Source organism: Nerophis ophidion, linkage group LG08, assembly GCF_033978795.1.
Source record: "Nerophis ophidion isolate RoL-2023_Sa linkage group LG08, RoL_Noph_v1.0, whole genome shotgun sequence".
In the NCBI taxonomy this organism is placed as follows: Eukaryota; Metazoa; Chordata; class Actinopteri; order Syngnathiformes; family Syngnathidae; genus Nerophis; species Nerophis ophidion.
Genome location: NC_084618.1, coordinates 27,490,733 through 27,506,310, shown reverse-complemented (window position 1 = coordinate 27,506,310; position 15,578 = coordinate 27,490,733). Strand labels below are relative to the sequence as shown.

Sequence of the window (15,578 nt, the reverse complement as noted above, 5' to 3'; positions counted from 1 at the left end):
AAAGAGTGAGTCAAATTCCAGGACATTTATTTATTCGGACAAGTGATTGGAGGAAGCGTCTTCCTGGCCCAGCAGTTGCTAATTGTTTCCATAGAGCATCTGATGCCAAATTCCAGATTTTAAAGCATGCAGGAGGAGCCACCTTAACACTTGGACTACATCCTCAAAACATAATACAATCTTAAAGGGAGGGGCTGCTTGTGATTTATTACGTGGTGCTAAAGTGCAATGACGTCATAATGCAGGCTGCGGACAACACGCGTGTCGGTCACGTTTTTGATAGAATAACTTGGCTGGGAGGCCTCAGTGTTCCAAGATGAAGACACCACCATTCTAGAAGTCGGATGCAGATTAGCCTTCTTGGCTAAGTCTATCCGGCGAGTATAAAGCCACGCTGTGCGGCGTGCGCTTGAAAATTTCAATCTGTGGTTTGACCTCGAGCAAAAGTCGAAGGGTTCTATTCTCAAGATGCTCCCTATCAAAACTCTTCCCCCACATATTGTCCCGCTGACTTAAAAGGTGATTATTAAGATTTGTTTCTTACATTCAGAACACTTTGTTGTGGTCTACATAACATTTAATGATGTTTTTTTGGTCAACATATTGCATAGATTATGTTTTACAGACCATTTTCAAGCAGCTTTCTGACCGTCTCTTCAGTCTGGCGGTCTTATTTGCGTGCCTCCACTTCAACGGCGTCTTCTCCCCGCCATCTTTGTTGTAGCTTTAAGCGCCTTCATATGCATTGCAGAGACTGAAATCTAAGTAAGATTAAATATCTCAAATAAGGGTGATATTTTCTTAATTTCTGTCTGATAAGATAATTCTTCTAACTAAGAAGATTTTATGTTAGTGTTTTACTTGTTTTAAGGGTTTTGGTCCTAAATGCTAAGATTTTATAACCTATAGTGTGTAAAACATGCTTGAAACTAGAATATCAACTGTTGCAAAGCTGTGTCTTCAACACCCACAAGTATGAAACTACTTTTTATATAGTAATAGTAATAATTTCTTATTTCACGCATGAAAAAAAATCAGGACTTTGACACAATTGTGTCTCATATTAAAACAGATGAAAGCCAAATGGACTTTGCGGTTTTATTTTCAATGAAACAATACAAAATACGTACTCATATAGTAGTACAGTTGTTATTAGTGAGATTATTCTTATTTCAAGGTATTTTTTGGGTTCATTGAGGTTAGCTAATTTTACTTGTTTTGGTAAGTCTTGACAAGCCAAATTTTCTTGTTCAATTTTCTGATAATTTTGCTTAGTACAAATAAAATACCCCTAATTTTTGTATGTTTTATTCTTGATTTTGAACACTGACTTTTTGCAGTGTGGAGTCTACTAACAGATGCAAGTTACGCTATTTTGTATTATAAATGGCAACAGCGGAGGGTGCATGTACGTGTGGGGCGGTATAGCTCGGTTGGTAAAGTGGCCCTGCCAGCAACTTGAGGGTTCCAGGTTCGATCCCCGCTTGCGCCATCCTAGTCACTGTCATTGTGTCCTTGGGCGAGACACTTTACCCGCCCGCTCCCATTGTCACCCATGTAATGTAACTTAGATATTTGGTTTCACTATGTAAAGCGCTTTGAGTCACTAGAGAAAAGCGCCATTTAAATATAATTCACTTCACGAGCCGGTCTGAGATTAAGTTTATCGCACATAGAAAATGTGAAATAGAACCTCGGAGGCATGGCGGAGATAGTTATATAACAATTTTGCCTTTCTTCATTCTGCCTCCAAACAAACTGTTTTGAATTTGCCCGATTTGTGACGTTTTTCGGAGTTGTGACGAAAGCGGATTATCCATATATGGTAAAAAATGTACCTAGAGAGCATTGCGCGAGTCCGCCATTGTAGTCAATAAACTCCTTCTTTTTCTCTATCCTCTTATTGTGGGGCAGACTGGCTTGTACATGCACATGCGTCCTTCGCTGTTGCCATTTCTAATACTCCATCTGCAAGCACTAAAAACTACATGGCGAAGAGGTGGAAGACACAAAACAGCGCATTCTTTAAAGAACGGTCAGAAAGAGGCTTGAAGACGGTCTGTAAAACATCATCCATGCAACATTTCAACCAATTACACCACAAGGAAGTGTATTAAATGTAGAAAAAAATCATAAAAATCATAATATGACCCTTTCAAGTACTTAAATTCTGACATGGAATGGGGCTGGAATAAATCTAGCGCCCCTGGAAGGTGAAACGTTATATAGCACAAGTTTGGATGCAGTGTACGCCACTTAAAATAAAATGATAAAATAAACTTTTTAGAAAACTATCAAATCTACTTTGACTGCTTGTGAATCGATCACAAATCAAAATGCACATCGTTGTCTTGTGAGTGCGATCACAGCGGAAGGGGACCGTGCGTTTATCTGCCATGTTTAAACATCCTGGTACTAATGGACGTTCAATGCACCTGGACTGGGATCATTGAACTATGTGACTATTTAATGAAAAATACATATAGTTAAATGAAGAATACATATAATGTAGCGTCTATCAATTGAACTGTCATTAGTAACGAGCTCGTCTTCATTCCAGACTGAGGCACTAGGTGGGGTCGATGGAAGGATATGAATAAGATTTCACGTGCGTGAAACAACACAAGTGGGAGAATAAGGCCCTAAATAAGTACAACTGGGTGAGTCTGTATGTACTTCTTTAAATGGTACTCGTAATAAAGTGCAAGACTAATCTTGTTAGTCTATGTAAACTAGGGATGTCCAATCTACGGCTCGCCGACGCATTCAATTTGCCCCGCAAAATGCGGCATCTTGCCAGCAGGAAGAATATATTCAACTATCTATGATGCTGCCAATTTGTCACCATCAAGTGGAAAATGCGAGTTAATCAAGACAATGATGTTTAACTATGCTCTGAGTGGAAACACGCACAACATTTACATACATTACCCATTGCAAACAACCTTCCCTTGTCATGGTGAAAAAAAAAAAATTGGTTGAGCAATGTTCTTGCTCAATGAACTTTAGATATGATAAAAAATGTCCATTCACCATAAAAAAATCCAAATTACACCCATTTAAATCCATTAAAAAGCATGATGGGAAAATGAAAAACCCTCTCCACGTATCCATGGTTGGTGCATTTTAGCTCCTTGATATTTCTGGTTGATTACAAAACTTAAAGAGATCGTCACAGAAGTGAACTAGGTAGGAATCCAATTTTCACATACTGTATTTTTCGGACTATAAGTCGCAGTTTTTTTCATAGTTTGGCCGGGCGTGCAACTTATAATCAGGAGCGACTTATGTGTGAAATTAACACATTACTGTAAAATATCAAATAATGTTATTTAGCTCATTCATGCAAGAGACAAGACGTATAAGATTTCATCGGATTTAGCGATTAGAAGTGACAGATTGTTTGGTAAACGTATAGCATGTTCTATATGTTATAGTTATTTGAATGACTCTTACCATAATATGTTACGTTAACATACCAGGCACCTTCTCACTTGGTTATTTATGCGTCATATAACGTACACTTATTCAGCCTGTTGTTCACTATTCTTTATTTATTTGAAGTTGCCTTTCAAATGTCTATTCTTGGTGTTGGGTTTTATGAAATAGACTTCCCCCAAAAATGCGACTTATACTCCAGTGCGAGTTATATATTTTTTTTTCCTTCTTTATTATGAAATTTCGGCAGGTGCAACTTATACTCCGAAAAATACGGTACTCTTTATATCCAATTATATTAATTATAAGTCATACATCCATTATATTGATATATATGTATAGGCAATATATATATATTAGAGATGCGCGGATAGGCAATTATATAATCCGCAACCGCATCACTAAAGTCGTCATCCACCCGCACTAACATTTAATCAGAACTGCAACCGCCCGCCACCTGCCCGTTGTTATATATGCGGAGTCGGCGACCTTTACCATTGCAAGAGCTAGTTTGACCCGTGTCACAAAGTAAAGAAGGCAATGGGAGCCGCTAACGTTCTAGCGAATGTCCGATGGTGTTCATTCAGATAACGGGAATAAGGGCGTGCTGTGAAGCCATTGCCTTTGACACCTTCAACAACATGTACGAACCGTTTGTCAGTCCAGCAACATGTTGTATGCACCTTACGCAAACACACGTACAAGATTGAAGGGCATACTGGGTGATACAGAGTACACTAATGGTTGTAAAATAACAAAATTTAACACTCTTACTAATATGCGCCACACCAAACAAGAATGACAAAAACATTTCGGGAAACATCCTCACAGTAACACAACATAAACGCAACACAACAAATACCCAGAATCCTTTGCATTCATGACATTTCCTGGATATATTTTACACCCCAGCGCCCCCAACCCCGCCCACCTTACCGACGCACGAAATGTGTTTGTCATTCTTGTTTGGTGTGGCTTAACAGCATGGCACATATTAGTAAGAGTGTTAAAATTGTTTATATCACAACCATCAGTGTACTCTGTATCACCCAGTATGCCTTGCGGTCGTGTGGGTGTGTCAGTGGAAGCCACTCACAACATATTGCTGGACTTGCAAGTAAATAGTACATGTTGTAGAAGGCGTCAAAGGCAAAGGCTTCATAGCACGCCCTAATACTTATTAACTGGGTGACTGCCGGCATACATACTTGAGAATGTTTACTTCAACTAATGTCTTTTTCGCTTTGTGACACGGGTCCAAAATGGCTCTTTGAATGGTAAAAGTTACCGATCTCTGAACCATGTATATCATATATTTCCAAATGGTTCAACCGCCACCCGCCCGAATTTATTTAAAATCGATTTTTTCGTCATGTCACCCGCCCGACCAGCAGACTCCGTGGGTGAAACCGCGCATCTCTAATATATATATATATATATATCCATCCATCCATCCATTTTCTACCGCTTATTCCCAACCTTATTACGACACATCTAGTAACATGTCTAAAATGTGATGGCGTCTTCTATGTGTGAACACTGAGGGTTGAATGAGAAGAACAAACATGGCGTCACGAGTCCCAGAAAAAGCATTTTGGACCACTCTGAAGATAAGTCAGTCATGTGCGTCGCATGTTTTTTTGTTTCTTTACAGTCCTCTCTCGGATCCAGCCTGGGTGGGATCATCTTGGTTGTCGGGACACTCCCATCTTCAGGTAAAGAGGTCACGTCAGAGAGCGTTGACAAACATCCACCCCAGCGACGGCGAGCACCAACCTGAGCGGATCACGAGTGCTCCTCAGCGCTGCCGCTGAAGGAGCGGCTCCTGATGTGGTTCCGTAGCTGCTCGATCAGCTCCGGGTTCTGCTGCTGGATCTGCTGGGCAAACTGCTGCCCTCTGGTGGACACAAGCCAAGGCAAGTCATTTCGCCGAAGTTGACACTGCGATTTCTTTTCCCCATATGTACTTACGCTTCAATTAAACTGGAAATGTCCGACAGTCCGCCTAATCCAGCCGCCGGCCCGCCCACGGCGTTGGACATCATTCCCGACATGCTGAGAACATGGCAAGAAAGTCACAGTGAGACACACTTGGCACTTAATGCTAAGTTAACAGCTAATAGAGACAACACTCACAGCTGCTGGACTTGTTGGTTCTGCATCACACTGGCTGCCTAAAATGTCCAAAAGAGTGTAAAATGTGACTAACTTCAGGTTATATAAAAACAGGCGGAAGTGGCGTGATTACCATGCTGATGAAGGCAGGGTTGTTGATTAAACTGGCCATGTCGAATCCTAGTCCAGCCGCAATCTGTAGTACATCCAACATGATAAGTGTTAATTTTGACAGCAATTGTTAATTTAGTTTCATCATAGTATTTTGATGAAAATCTAGTTAAATGTTGGTCCTATTTTAATCATCCTGATTGATTTAGTGTTAGTCTAGTTTCACTCAACTAAATTCCTCAACAATTCCGTTTGCTTGAAAGATGAGAAATCTGGTCTTCTGGGTTGTTAAGTTGTGCCAAAGACATAGACTTAGACATTAGACTTAGACAAACTTTAATGATCCACAAGGGAAATTGTTCCACACAATAGCTCAGTTACAATGATGGAAAGGACAATGCAGCTATAAATAGACTAAATATAGCAATATAAAATATAACATATATAGGTACATTATATTTTACAAACCCCGTTTCCATATGAGTTGGGAAATTGTGTTAGATGTAAATATAAACGGAATACAATGATTTGCAAATAATTTTCAACCCATATTCAGTTGAATATGCTACAAAGACAACATATTTGATGTTCAAACTAATTAACCTTTTTTTTTTTCAAATAATCATTCTCTTTGGAATTTGATGCCAGCAACACGTGACAAAGAAGTTGGGAAAGGTGGCAATAAATACTGATAAAGTGGAGGAATGCTAATCAAACATTTATTTGGAACATCCCACAGGTGTGAAGGCTAATTGGGAACAGGTGGGTGCCATGATTGGGTATAAAAGCAGCTTCCATGAAATGCTAAGTAATTCACAAACAAGGATGGGGTGAGGGTCACCACTTTGTAAGCAAATTGTCGAACAGTTTTAGAACAACATTGCTCAACGAGCTATTGCAAGGAATTTAGGGATTTTTCCCATCTACTGTCCGTAAAATCATCAAAAGGTTCAGAGAATCTGGAGAAATCACTGCACGTAAGCGATGATATTACGGATTTTTGATCCCTCAGGCGGTACTGCACCAAAAACCGACATCAGTGTGTAAAGGATATCACCACATGGGTTCAGGAACACTTCATAAAACCACTGTCAGTAACTACAGTTGGTCGTTACATCTGTAAGTGCAAGTTAAAACTCTACTATGCAAAGCCAAACCCATTTATCAACAACACCAAGGAACGCCGCCGGCTTTGCTGGGCCAGAGCTCATCTAAGATGGACTGATGCAAAGTGGAAAGGTGTTCTGTGGTCTGACGAGTCCACATTTCAAATTATATTTGGAAACAGAGGACGTGGTGTCCTCCAGAACAAAGAGGAAAATAACCATTCAGATTGTTATAGGCGCAAAGTTCAAAAGCCAGCATCTGTGATGGTATGGGGGTGTATTAGTGCCCAAGGCATGGGTAACTTACACATCTGTGAAGGCACCATTAATTCTGAATGGTCCATACAGGTTTTGGAGCAACATATGTTGTCATCCAAGCAACGTTATCATTTCAGCAAGACAATGCCAAGCCACAACAGCGTAGTTTTGTAGTACTTTCCAGGCCCGCCTGCAGTCAAAACCTGTCTCCCATCGAAAATGTGTGGCGCATTATGAAGCATTAAATACAACAGCTCGCCCCATCCTTGTTTGTGATTTACTTAGCATTTCATGGAAGCTGGTTTTATACCCAATCATGGCACCCACCTGTTCCCAATTAGCCTGCACACCTGTGGGATGTTCCAAATAAGTGTTTGATGAGAATTTCTCAACTTTATCAGTATTTATTGCCACCTTTCCCAACTTCTTTGTCACGTGTTGCTGGCATCAAATTCTAAAGTTAATGATTATTTGCATTAAAAAAAAATGTTTTCGCAGTTTGAACATCAAATATGTTGTCTTTGTAGCATATTCAACTGAATATGGGTTGAAAATGATTTACAAATCATTGTATTCCGTTTATATTTCCATTTAACACAATTTCTTAACTCATATGGAAACAGGGTTTGTATATACTGATATTAAATTATGTCTATATCATATTTACAATATATAACAATTACCATGTACAATATTACAGTATATGTAACAGCTGCAGCTTAAAATAGAGAGTAAATCCAGCAGAAAATAGACATTAAAAACAAAGAGAAGTAGCCATTGGACAGGAAATTGATCAAAGTGCACTGTACTGATATCCAGGCAAGCTCGTCCATGGTTTGAAAAAAAATAAGTGGTGGAGTAATCGGTCTTGCTCCTGCTCTGCCGTCTTTAATATTAACCGTAGTTCAATTCACTATAAGTAATTTTGAAATATGGGTTTCGGCCTAAATAATTAGCCTGCAGACGACGCTTCAAGTTGGTTGAATTTTTACTGGAGAAAATCGAGCCACAGGGTTTACAATGTGTGTTGTCTCCCGCGGCAAAAGTAAAGCACATCCATATGTCTTCTCTTCTCTTTCTTCCGGGTGCAGAAGATATACAGTGGAACCTCGATTTATGAACTTCATTGGTTCTTGACCATGGTTTGTAAATAACAAAGTTTGTATAGAGAGGCAAAGTTCCACGTAACAATGTAAATATAAATAAAGGGTTCTAGCCTCGACAAAAAGTCCCTATTTTAGTTAAGATATGCACACTGTGATCCCAATATAAAGTGATGTACAGTACAATTTATAAAAACAAACATAACTAAAGGGGTGATGGATCAACTTTCTGTGTAATAAAAATGTCAAAACAACAACAAACTTCTATATGGTCGGCTCTGCCAACACGTGCACACACACACAGAAGTCACAAATCCCTAAATTTAACAACCATATTTTTACAATAATAAATAGAGATGACCGATAATACCGGCCTGCCGATTTTATCGGCCGATAAATGCTTTAAAATGTAATATCGTAAATTATCGGTATGTGTTTCAGCCTCCCGATTTTCCCGGGAGACTCCCGAATTCCAGGGCCCCTCCCGATTTCCACCCGGACAATATTATTGGGGGCGTGCCTTAAAAGCACTGCCTTTAGCGTCCTCTACAACCTGTCGTCACGTCCGCATTTACTCCATACAAACAGCGTGTCAGCCCAGTCACATAATATATGCGGATGTAACACACACATAAGTGACTGCAAGGGATACTTGATCAACAGCCCTACGGATCACACTGAGGACGGCCGTATAAACAACTTTAACACTGTTACAAATATGCGCCACACTGTGAACCCACAAGAATGATAAACACATTTCGGGAGAACATCCGCACCGTAACAAAACAGAACAAACATCCAGAACCCCTTGCAGCACTAACTCTTCCGGGACGCTAGAATATACACCCCACGCTACCACCAAAATCGGCTCCCCCAACCCCGCCCACCTCAACCGATATCGACAATAAAGCCATTATCAGACATCTCTAATAATAAATATTTTAAAAAGTAAAATGCACACACATTAATAATGGCAAAGAACAGATGAGAAAGGAGTAGACAGAGGGGGAGAGGGGAGCTGTACGTGTCTGTATTTTTGTGCTTTAGTAAGAGTAAAGGGCTGCTCTGGAATGAGAGAAGAAATAGTGTCCTTTCCTTCGCTGTGATATATTTCTGTTCTGGCATCTTTTCAGAGAAAAGACCGGCTTCATCACAATTAAAACTTGTTACTTACTGGGCTGAGCTATGGTCATGCTAGTGAGTGCCATGAATGGTCTATTTTTTTTATTTATTTGTTACGCGAGTGATTCCCTTCTTCTTTCCATGCTGGTGTGTGGAGTTTTAGGGACTCATATTGAGTTAGCAAAATGGACAAAACTGCAATGTTTTGCCCTGCATTCTTGCTTGCAGGCGCCTGAGTAAAAGGTTTGTCCTCAGAGACATGAATCACACACGGAGGAATATTTGGATATGCAGGGTTTCGTAAATCAAGGTTCCACTGTACTTTAGTCAGGTGTGCCTGGTTCTCCTAGTAAACAAACAAAACACTGCCTTACAAAGACAGCAGTTCTGATTGGTTCCCCTCTGTGATTTACCCCCTCCTCTCTCCCACACGCAACTGTGATTGGCATACTTGCCAAGCTTGAGACCTCCTAATTCGGGGGGTGGAGGACTGGGTTTGGTGTTGGTGTTGGGGGGGTGTATATTGTAGCGTCCCGGAAGAGTTAGTCTGCAAGGGATTCTGGGTACTTGTTCTGTTATGTTTATGGTGAGTTACGGTGCGGATATTCTCCCGAAATGTGTTTGTAATTCTTGTTTGGTGTGGGTTCACAGTGTGGCGCATATTTGTAACAGTGTTATAGTTAATTATACGGCCACCCTCAGTGGGACCCGTATGGCTGTTGATCAAGTATGGATTGCATTCACTTGTGTGTTTGTGTATAAGTCACATATATTGTGTGATTGGGTCGGCATGCTGTTTGAATGGGGGATAAGTGGACGTGACTACAGGTTGTCGAGGACACTTAAGGCAGTGTCTTTAAGCATGCCCCTGATATTATTGTCCGATTGGAAATCGGGAGAATGGTTCCCCCAGGAGATTTTCGGGAGGGGCACTGAGATTTTGGGAGTCTCCAGGGAAAATCGGGAGGGTTTGCAAGTATGGTGATTGAATAACTTGTCACACTTGCCTAAAGATGAAATTAAATATGATTTGATTTTGTCTCTTGTCAAGATTTTTGTCTTTGACTAAATGTTCGATTAATTTCGTCATTGTTTTAGTCAACCTGCATTTGTTTTGATAAGCTATCATCCTATTTTAGTCTTCCTGTTTTAGTCTAGGGAAAATAAGTCCTTGACAATAACTAAGACAACATTTTTTTGTCAACAAAATTAACACTGCAACATGATAGTGATGGTGGGAAGTAGCTCAATCTAAGCTTTGTTATTTTTGTAGTTCCACTCACTGGACTGCTGACTTCCTTCAGCTTCTGCTCTGCCACCTTCAGGTTGGACTTGTACGTGTCGTTGTCGGGGTCCAGCACCAGCGCTTTCTTGAAGTAGGAAATGGCCTCGGGATATTTGTTCATGGCCGTCAACGCCAGGCTGGAAGCGCAGAAAAAAAGACGTGCTTGATTTGTAACAATCCGGGAGGTTTCCCCGAGGCGTCTCCTTCACTCACCCCATCCTGCCGTACGCTTTGCTGTAGCTGGGGTCGATGGCGATGGCTCTCTCACAGTCGCCAGTCGCCTCCGTGTAGTTCCCCAGTTTACTCTGAGCGGCCGCTCTGCAAGGTGAGCAGATGGCGCAGCATTACTTGCACTCCCGTCATCATCACAATGTTAGCTCGGTGCTAATACCTGTTGCAGTAGTAGACGGCGTTCCTCAGGTCCAGCTCGATGGCCCTGCTGTAACATTCCACTGCACATCGGTTGTTCTCCTCCTTCATGTGGTTGTTCCCTAAAAAAGTTTGCACTCTGACACTTCCTTCGTCCGTATATGGTCATGTCCTTTTAAATTGGATGGCCATATCAATTACTTTTCCAGCAACGCTTACCTTCATTCTTCAGCTGCTCAGCTCGTTCGGCCTCTTCTGGAGATGGCGATGTTGTCGGCATGCTCAGGATGTCGTTCTAAGGACATCCAAATGTTAAAATGTATTCGCTCCTGTTTCAACCAAGTTGTGCGCTTTGGATATGTAGACGGCATCGCTTAGTGCATTGTTTTTCAACCACTGTGCCTTGAGATACAGTCTGGTGTGCCGTGGGAGATTATCTAATTTCACCTAATATTTTTTCCAAACCAATAATTATAGTCTGCAAATTTTGTGTTGTTGTTGAGTGTCAGTGCTGTCTAGAGCTGGGCAGAGTAACCGTGTAATACTCTTCCATATCAGTAGATGGCCGCCACTAGCTAATTGCTTTGTAAATGTCGGGAACAGCGGTGGGCAGGGTGCAGGTAAAAAGGTGTGTGGAGAGTGCCCCTAAGAAAAGGCATTGAAGCTTAGAGAAGGCTATGCAAAACAAAACTAAAACTGAACTGGCTACAAAGTAAAAAAAAACAGAATGCTGGACGACAGCAAAGACTTACTGTGGAGCAAAGACGCCGTCAACAATGTACATCCGAACATGACACGACAATCAACATTGTCCCCACAAAGAATGATAAAAACAACTTGAATATTCTTGATTGCTAAAACAAAATAGATGCTGGAAATATCACTCAAAGGAAGACATTAAACTGCTACAGGAAAATACCAAAAAAAAAAGAAAAATACACCCAAATAGGAGCCCAAGACAAGAACTAAAACACGACACAGGAAAACAGCAACAACCTTAAAATAAGTCCCGGCATGATGTGACAGATGGTGATAGTGATGCATGGTTGGTTATGGATTTAAGTCATATCCAACAATTGTGACGACTTTTTCCTGTCAACTGAGTTTTATTTTTTTGATGATTTCTGCTGGTGGTGTGCCTCTGCATTTTTTTTAACGCAAAAGAAGTGCCTCGGCTCAAAAAAGGTTGAAAAACACTGGCTTAGCGCACAGGTGTCAAACTTCCCGCCCGGGGGCCAAATCTGGCCACATTTTATGTGGCCCACTATATTAAGTTAAAGTACCAATGATTGTCACACACACACTAGGTGTGGTGAAATTTGTCCTCTGCATTTGACCCATCCCCTTGATCACCCCCTGGGAAGTGAGGGGAGCAGTGGGCAGCAGGGGTGCCACGCCCGGGAATCATTTATGGTGATTTAACGCCCAATTGCAACCCTTGATACTGAGTTCATTGTATAGTGGCCTGCCACATCGTATTCTGTGGTCTTCCAACTCATTTTATTGTGGCCCACCACATAATTTTTGTGGTCTTCCATTTCATTTAATAGTGGCCTGATGCATCATTTTATGTTGACTTTCATTTCATTTTATCGTGGCCCACCACATAATTCTGTGACCCGCCACATCATTTTATGAGGTCTTCCATTTCTTTTTATCATTTTATGTTGTTTGCCATTTTGCTTAATGTTCCTTTGTCGCCAATTCTGTTCATAACTTTTATGGACAGAATTTCTAGGCGCAGTCAGGGCATTGAGGGTGTCTGGTTTAGTGGCTGCAGGATTAGGTCTCTGCTTTTTGCGGATGATGTGGTCCTGATGGCTTCATCTGGCCAAGATCTTCAGCTCTCACTGGATCGGTTCGCAGTCGAGTTTAAAGCGAATGGGATGGGAATCCACACCTCCAAGTCCGAGTCCATGGTTCTCGCCCAGAAAAGGGTGGAGTGCCATCTCCGGGTTGGGGAGAAGATCTTGCCCCAAGTGGAGGAGTTCAAGTACCTCAGAGTCTTTTTCATGAGTGGGGGAAGAGTGGATCGTGAGATCGACAGGGGGATCGGTGCGGCGTCTTCAGTAATGCGGACGCTGTATTGATCCGTTGTGGTGAAAAAGGAGCTGAGCCGGAAGGCAAAGCTCTCAATTTACTGGTCGATCTACGTTCCCATCCTTACCTATGGTCATGAGCTTTGGGTTATGACCAAAAGGACAAGATCACGGGTACAAGCGGCCAAAATGAGTTTCCCCCGCCGGGTCACGGGGCTCTCCCTTAGAGATAGGGTGAGAAGCTCTGTCATCCGGGAGGAACTCAAAGTAAAGTCGCTGCTTCTCCACATCGAGCCAGATGAGGTGGTTCGGGCATCTGGTCTGGATGCCACCCGAACACCTCCTTAGGGAGGTGTTTCGGGCACGTCCGTTCAGTAGGAGGACACGGGGAAGACCCAGGACATGTTGGAAAGACTACCGTATTTCCTTGAATAGCCGCCGGGGCGCTAATTAATTTAAAACCTGTTCTCACTCCTGCGCTTATTCAAGGCATGCGGTTAAAGTAAGCAGGCGCTAATAATTTTAAAACCTCTCCTCACCCCCTGCGCTTACCAATGGCATGTTCTGTTTATGTTGTGTTGTTTGCTCGGCCCTCGTATTATCTTTTAACCTGCCCATTGTACAGCACTTTGGCTACCCCTGTGGTAAATTTTAAATTTGCTTTATAAATAAAGTTGATTTGATTTGATTTGATACAGTAAAAAATTGAGTGTGATAAAAAAAAAAAAATTATTCTGCGGCCGCGCCCCAGTGGTTGAGGACCACTGCTCTACATGTCATCGCGCCCACCTTTATACAATGCTATCTGCGTGCCGGCTGGATGCAAGCATTTCGCTGCTTTTCATACTAGATTGCAAAGCATACTTGGTCAACAACCACACCTTTTACACTGATGGTTGTGATATAAACAACTTTAACACTTACTAATATGCGCCACACTCTGTGAACCCACACCAAACACATTTCTTTAGAACATCGGCTCTGTAACAAATGATAAACGCAACATAACAACTACCCACAATGCCATGCATCCGTGACTCTTGGCTATATTATACACGCGCCCCCAACCCCGCCCACCTCAACCGACGCACGGAGAGGGGCCGGGGTTTGGTGCTAGCGGGGTGAATAATATACCCGGTAAGAGTCATGGATGCATTGCATTCTGGGTAAGTGTTATGTTGTGTTTATAATGTGTTACTGAGCCGATGTTCTCCAGAAATGTGTTTGTTATTCTTATTTGGTGTGGGTTCACAGTGTGTAGCGCATATTAGTAAGAGTGTTAAAGTTGTTTTATATCACAACCATCGGTGTGATCTGTATGGCTGTGGAAAAAGACCCGTGGTTTACACATAGTAAAAGTTTGGTGTGGGTTCACAGTGTGTGGCACATATTAGTAAGAGTGTTAAAGTTGTTTTATATCACAACCATCAGTGAGATCTGTATGACTGTGGAAAAAGACCCCTGGTTTACACATAGTAAAAGCAAAAAAAACCTCTGCTATTTTGGAAATGACGACAGGAGAAGCGTCACTCGTGACGTCACGAATTTGACCCGGCGGTAAAAGTAAGCATGCGCTTATAAATTTGGGGAGAATGTTTGACCCAGCAGTAATTCTAGGCAGGCGCATATTGCATGCCCAGCGGCTATTCAAGGAAATATGGTATGTCTCCCGGCTGGCCTGGGAACGCCTCGGGATCCCCTGGGAGGAGCTGGACAAAGTGGCTGGGGAGAGGGAAGTCTGGGCTTCCCTGCTTAGGCTGCTTCCCCCGCGACCCGACCTCGGATAAGCGGAAGGAGATGGATGGACGGATGCCATTTTTGTTTAAGTGGCCTACCACGTAATTGGGTGACCTGCCACGTCATTAATGTCGCCCGCCATATCATTTCACGTGGTCTGCCACATCATTTTATGTGGTCCTCCATTTCATTATATTCTTGCCCACAGCACCATTGAATGTGGTCTGCCATTTAATTTGTGGCCCGCCACATAATTACATAATTCTAATGTTCCCGCCAAATCATTAGAGGTGGTCCGCCTCGTCCTTTTATGTGGGCGGCAACATCTTTTTATACGATCCGCCACAGCTTTTTATGTGGCCTTCGACATCATTTTATCATGTCCCGTCAAGTCATTTTATTTAGCCCACAACATCTTTAATGTGCTCTTAGAAAGGTTGAAAATAAATAAAAAAAACACTTTCTGGCTAAATGTATTAGTTATTTGAAATTTGACAGAAAAGTGTTGCATATGCAGTTGCATGATTATGTTCAACACTCTAATAATATCTGATCTTCCAAGCATTTTTTGTTACCAAAGATATAAACTTCAATAATATTTACAATCTCAAAGCAAATTGTCCATCAATCTGTAAAAAATACATTAATCAAAACACCACCGCCAAAACATGCACCTGGGGATAGGTAGATTGGCAACACTAAATTGGCCCTAGTGTGTGAATGTGAGTGTGAATGTTGTCTGTCTGTGTTGGCCCTGTGATGAGGTGGCGACTTGTCCAGGGTGTACCCCGCCTACCGCCCGAATGCAGCTGAGATAGCCTCCAGCACCCCCCGCGACCTCAGGAAGGGACAAGCGGTAGAGAGTGGATGGATGGGCTGTTATGCTTATATTCAT

At 41.9% G+C, this 15,578-nt stretch overlaps 1 protein-coding gene across 4 annotated transcripts in view; it reads right to left on the bottom strand.

Moving 5' to 3' along the window:
• Positions 1-5: 5 nt before the first annotated feature.
• sgtb (small glutamine rich tetratricopeptide repeat co-chaperone beta) overlaps positions 6-15,578 on the bottom strand; it is a 49,094-nt gene continuing 33,521 nt past the window's right edge. For all 4 annotated transcript variants that reach the window (XM_061908179.1, XM_061908177.1, XM_061908180.1 and 1 more), the window contains exons 4-12: positions 11,127-11,202; positions 10,930-11,029; positions 10,752-10,856; positions 10,537-10,675; positions 5,687-5,749; positions 5,575-5,612; positions 5,410-5,493; positions 5,215-5,335; positions 6-5,147 (exon numbers count right to left, since the gene is read on the bottom strand). In XM_061908179.1, coding sequence (XP_061764163.1) covers positions 5,224-5,335; positions 5,410-5,493; positions 5,575-5,612; positions 5,687-5,749; positions 10,537-10,675; positions 10,752-10,856; positions 10,930-11,029; positions 11,127-11,202 — 717 coding nt within the window. In that variant the 3' untranslated portion in view covers positions 6-5,147; positions 5,215-5,223. The remainder of the gene's footprint in view (positions 5,148-5,214; positions 5,336-5,409; positions 5,494-5,574; positions 5,613-5,686; positions 5,750-10,536; positions 10,676-10,751; positions 10,857-10,929; positions 11,030-11,126; positions 11,203-15,578) is intronic.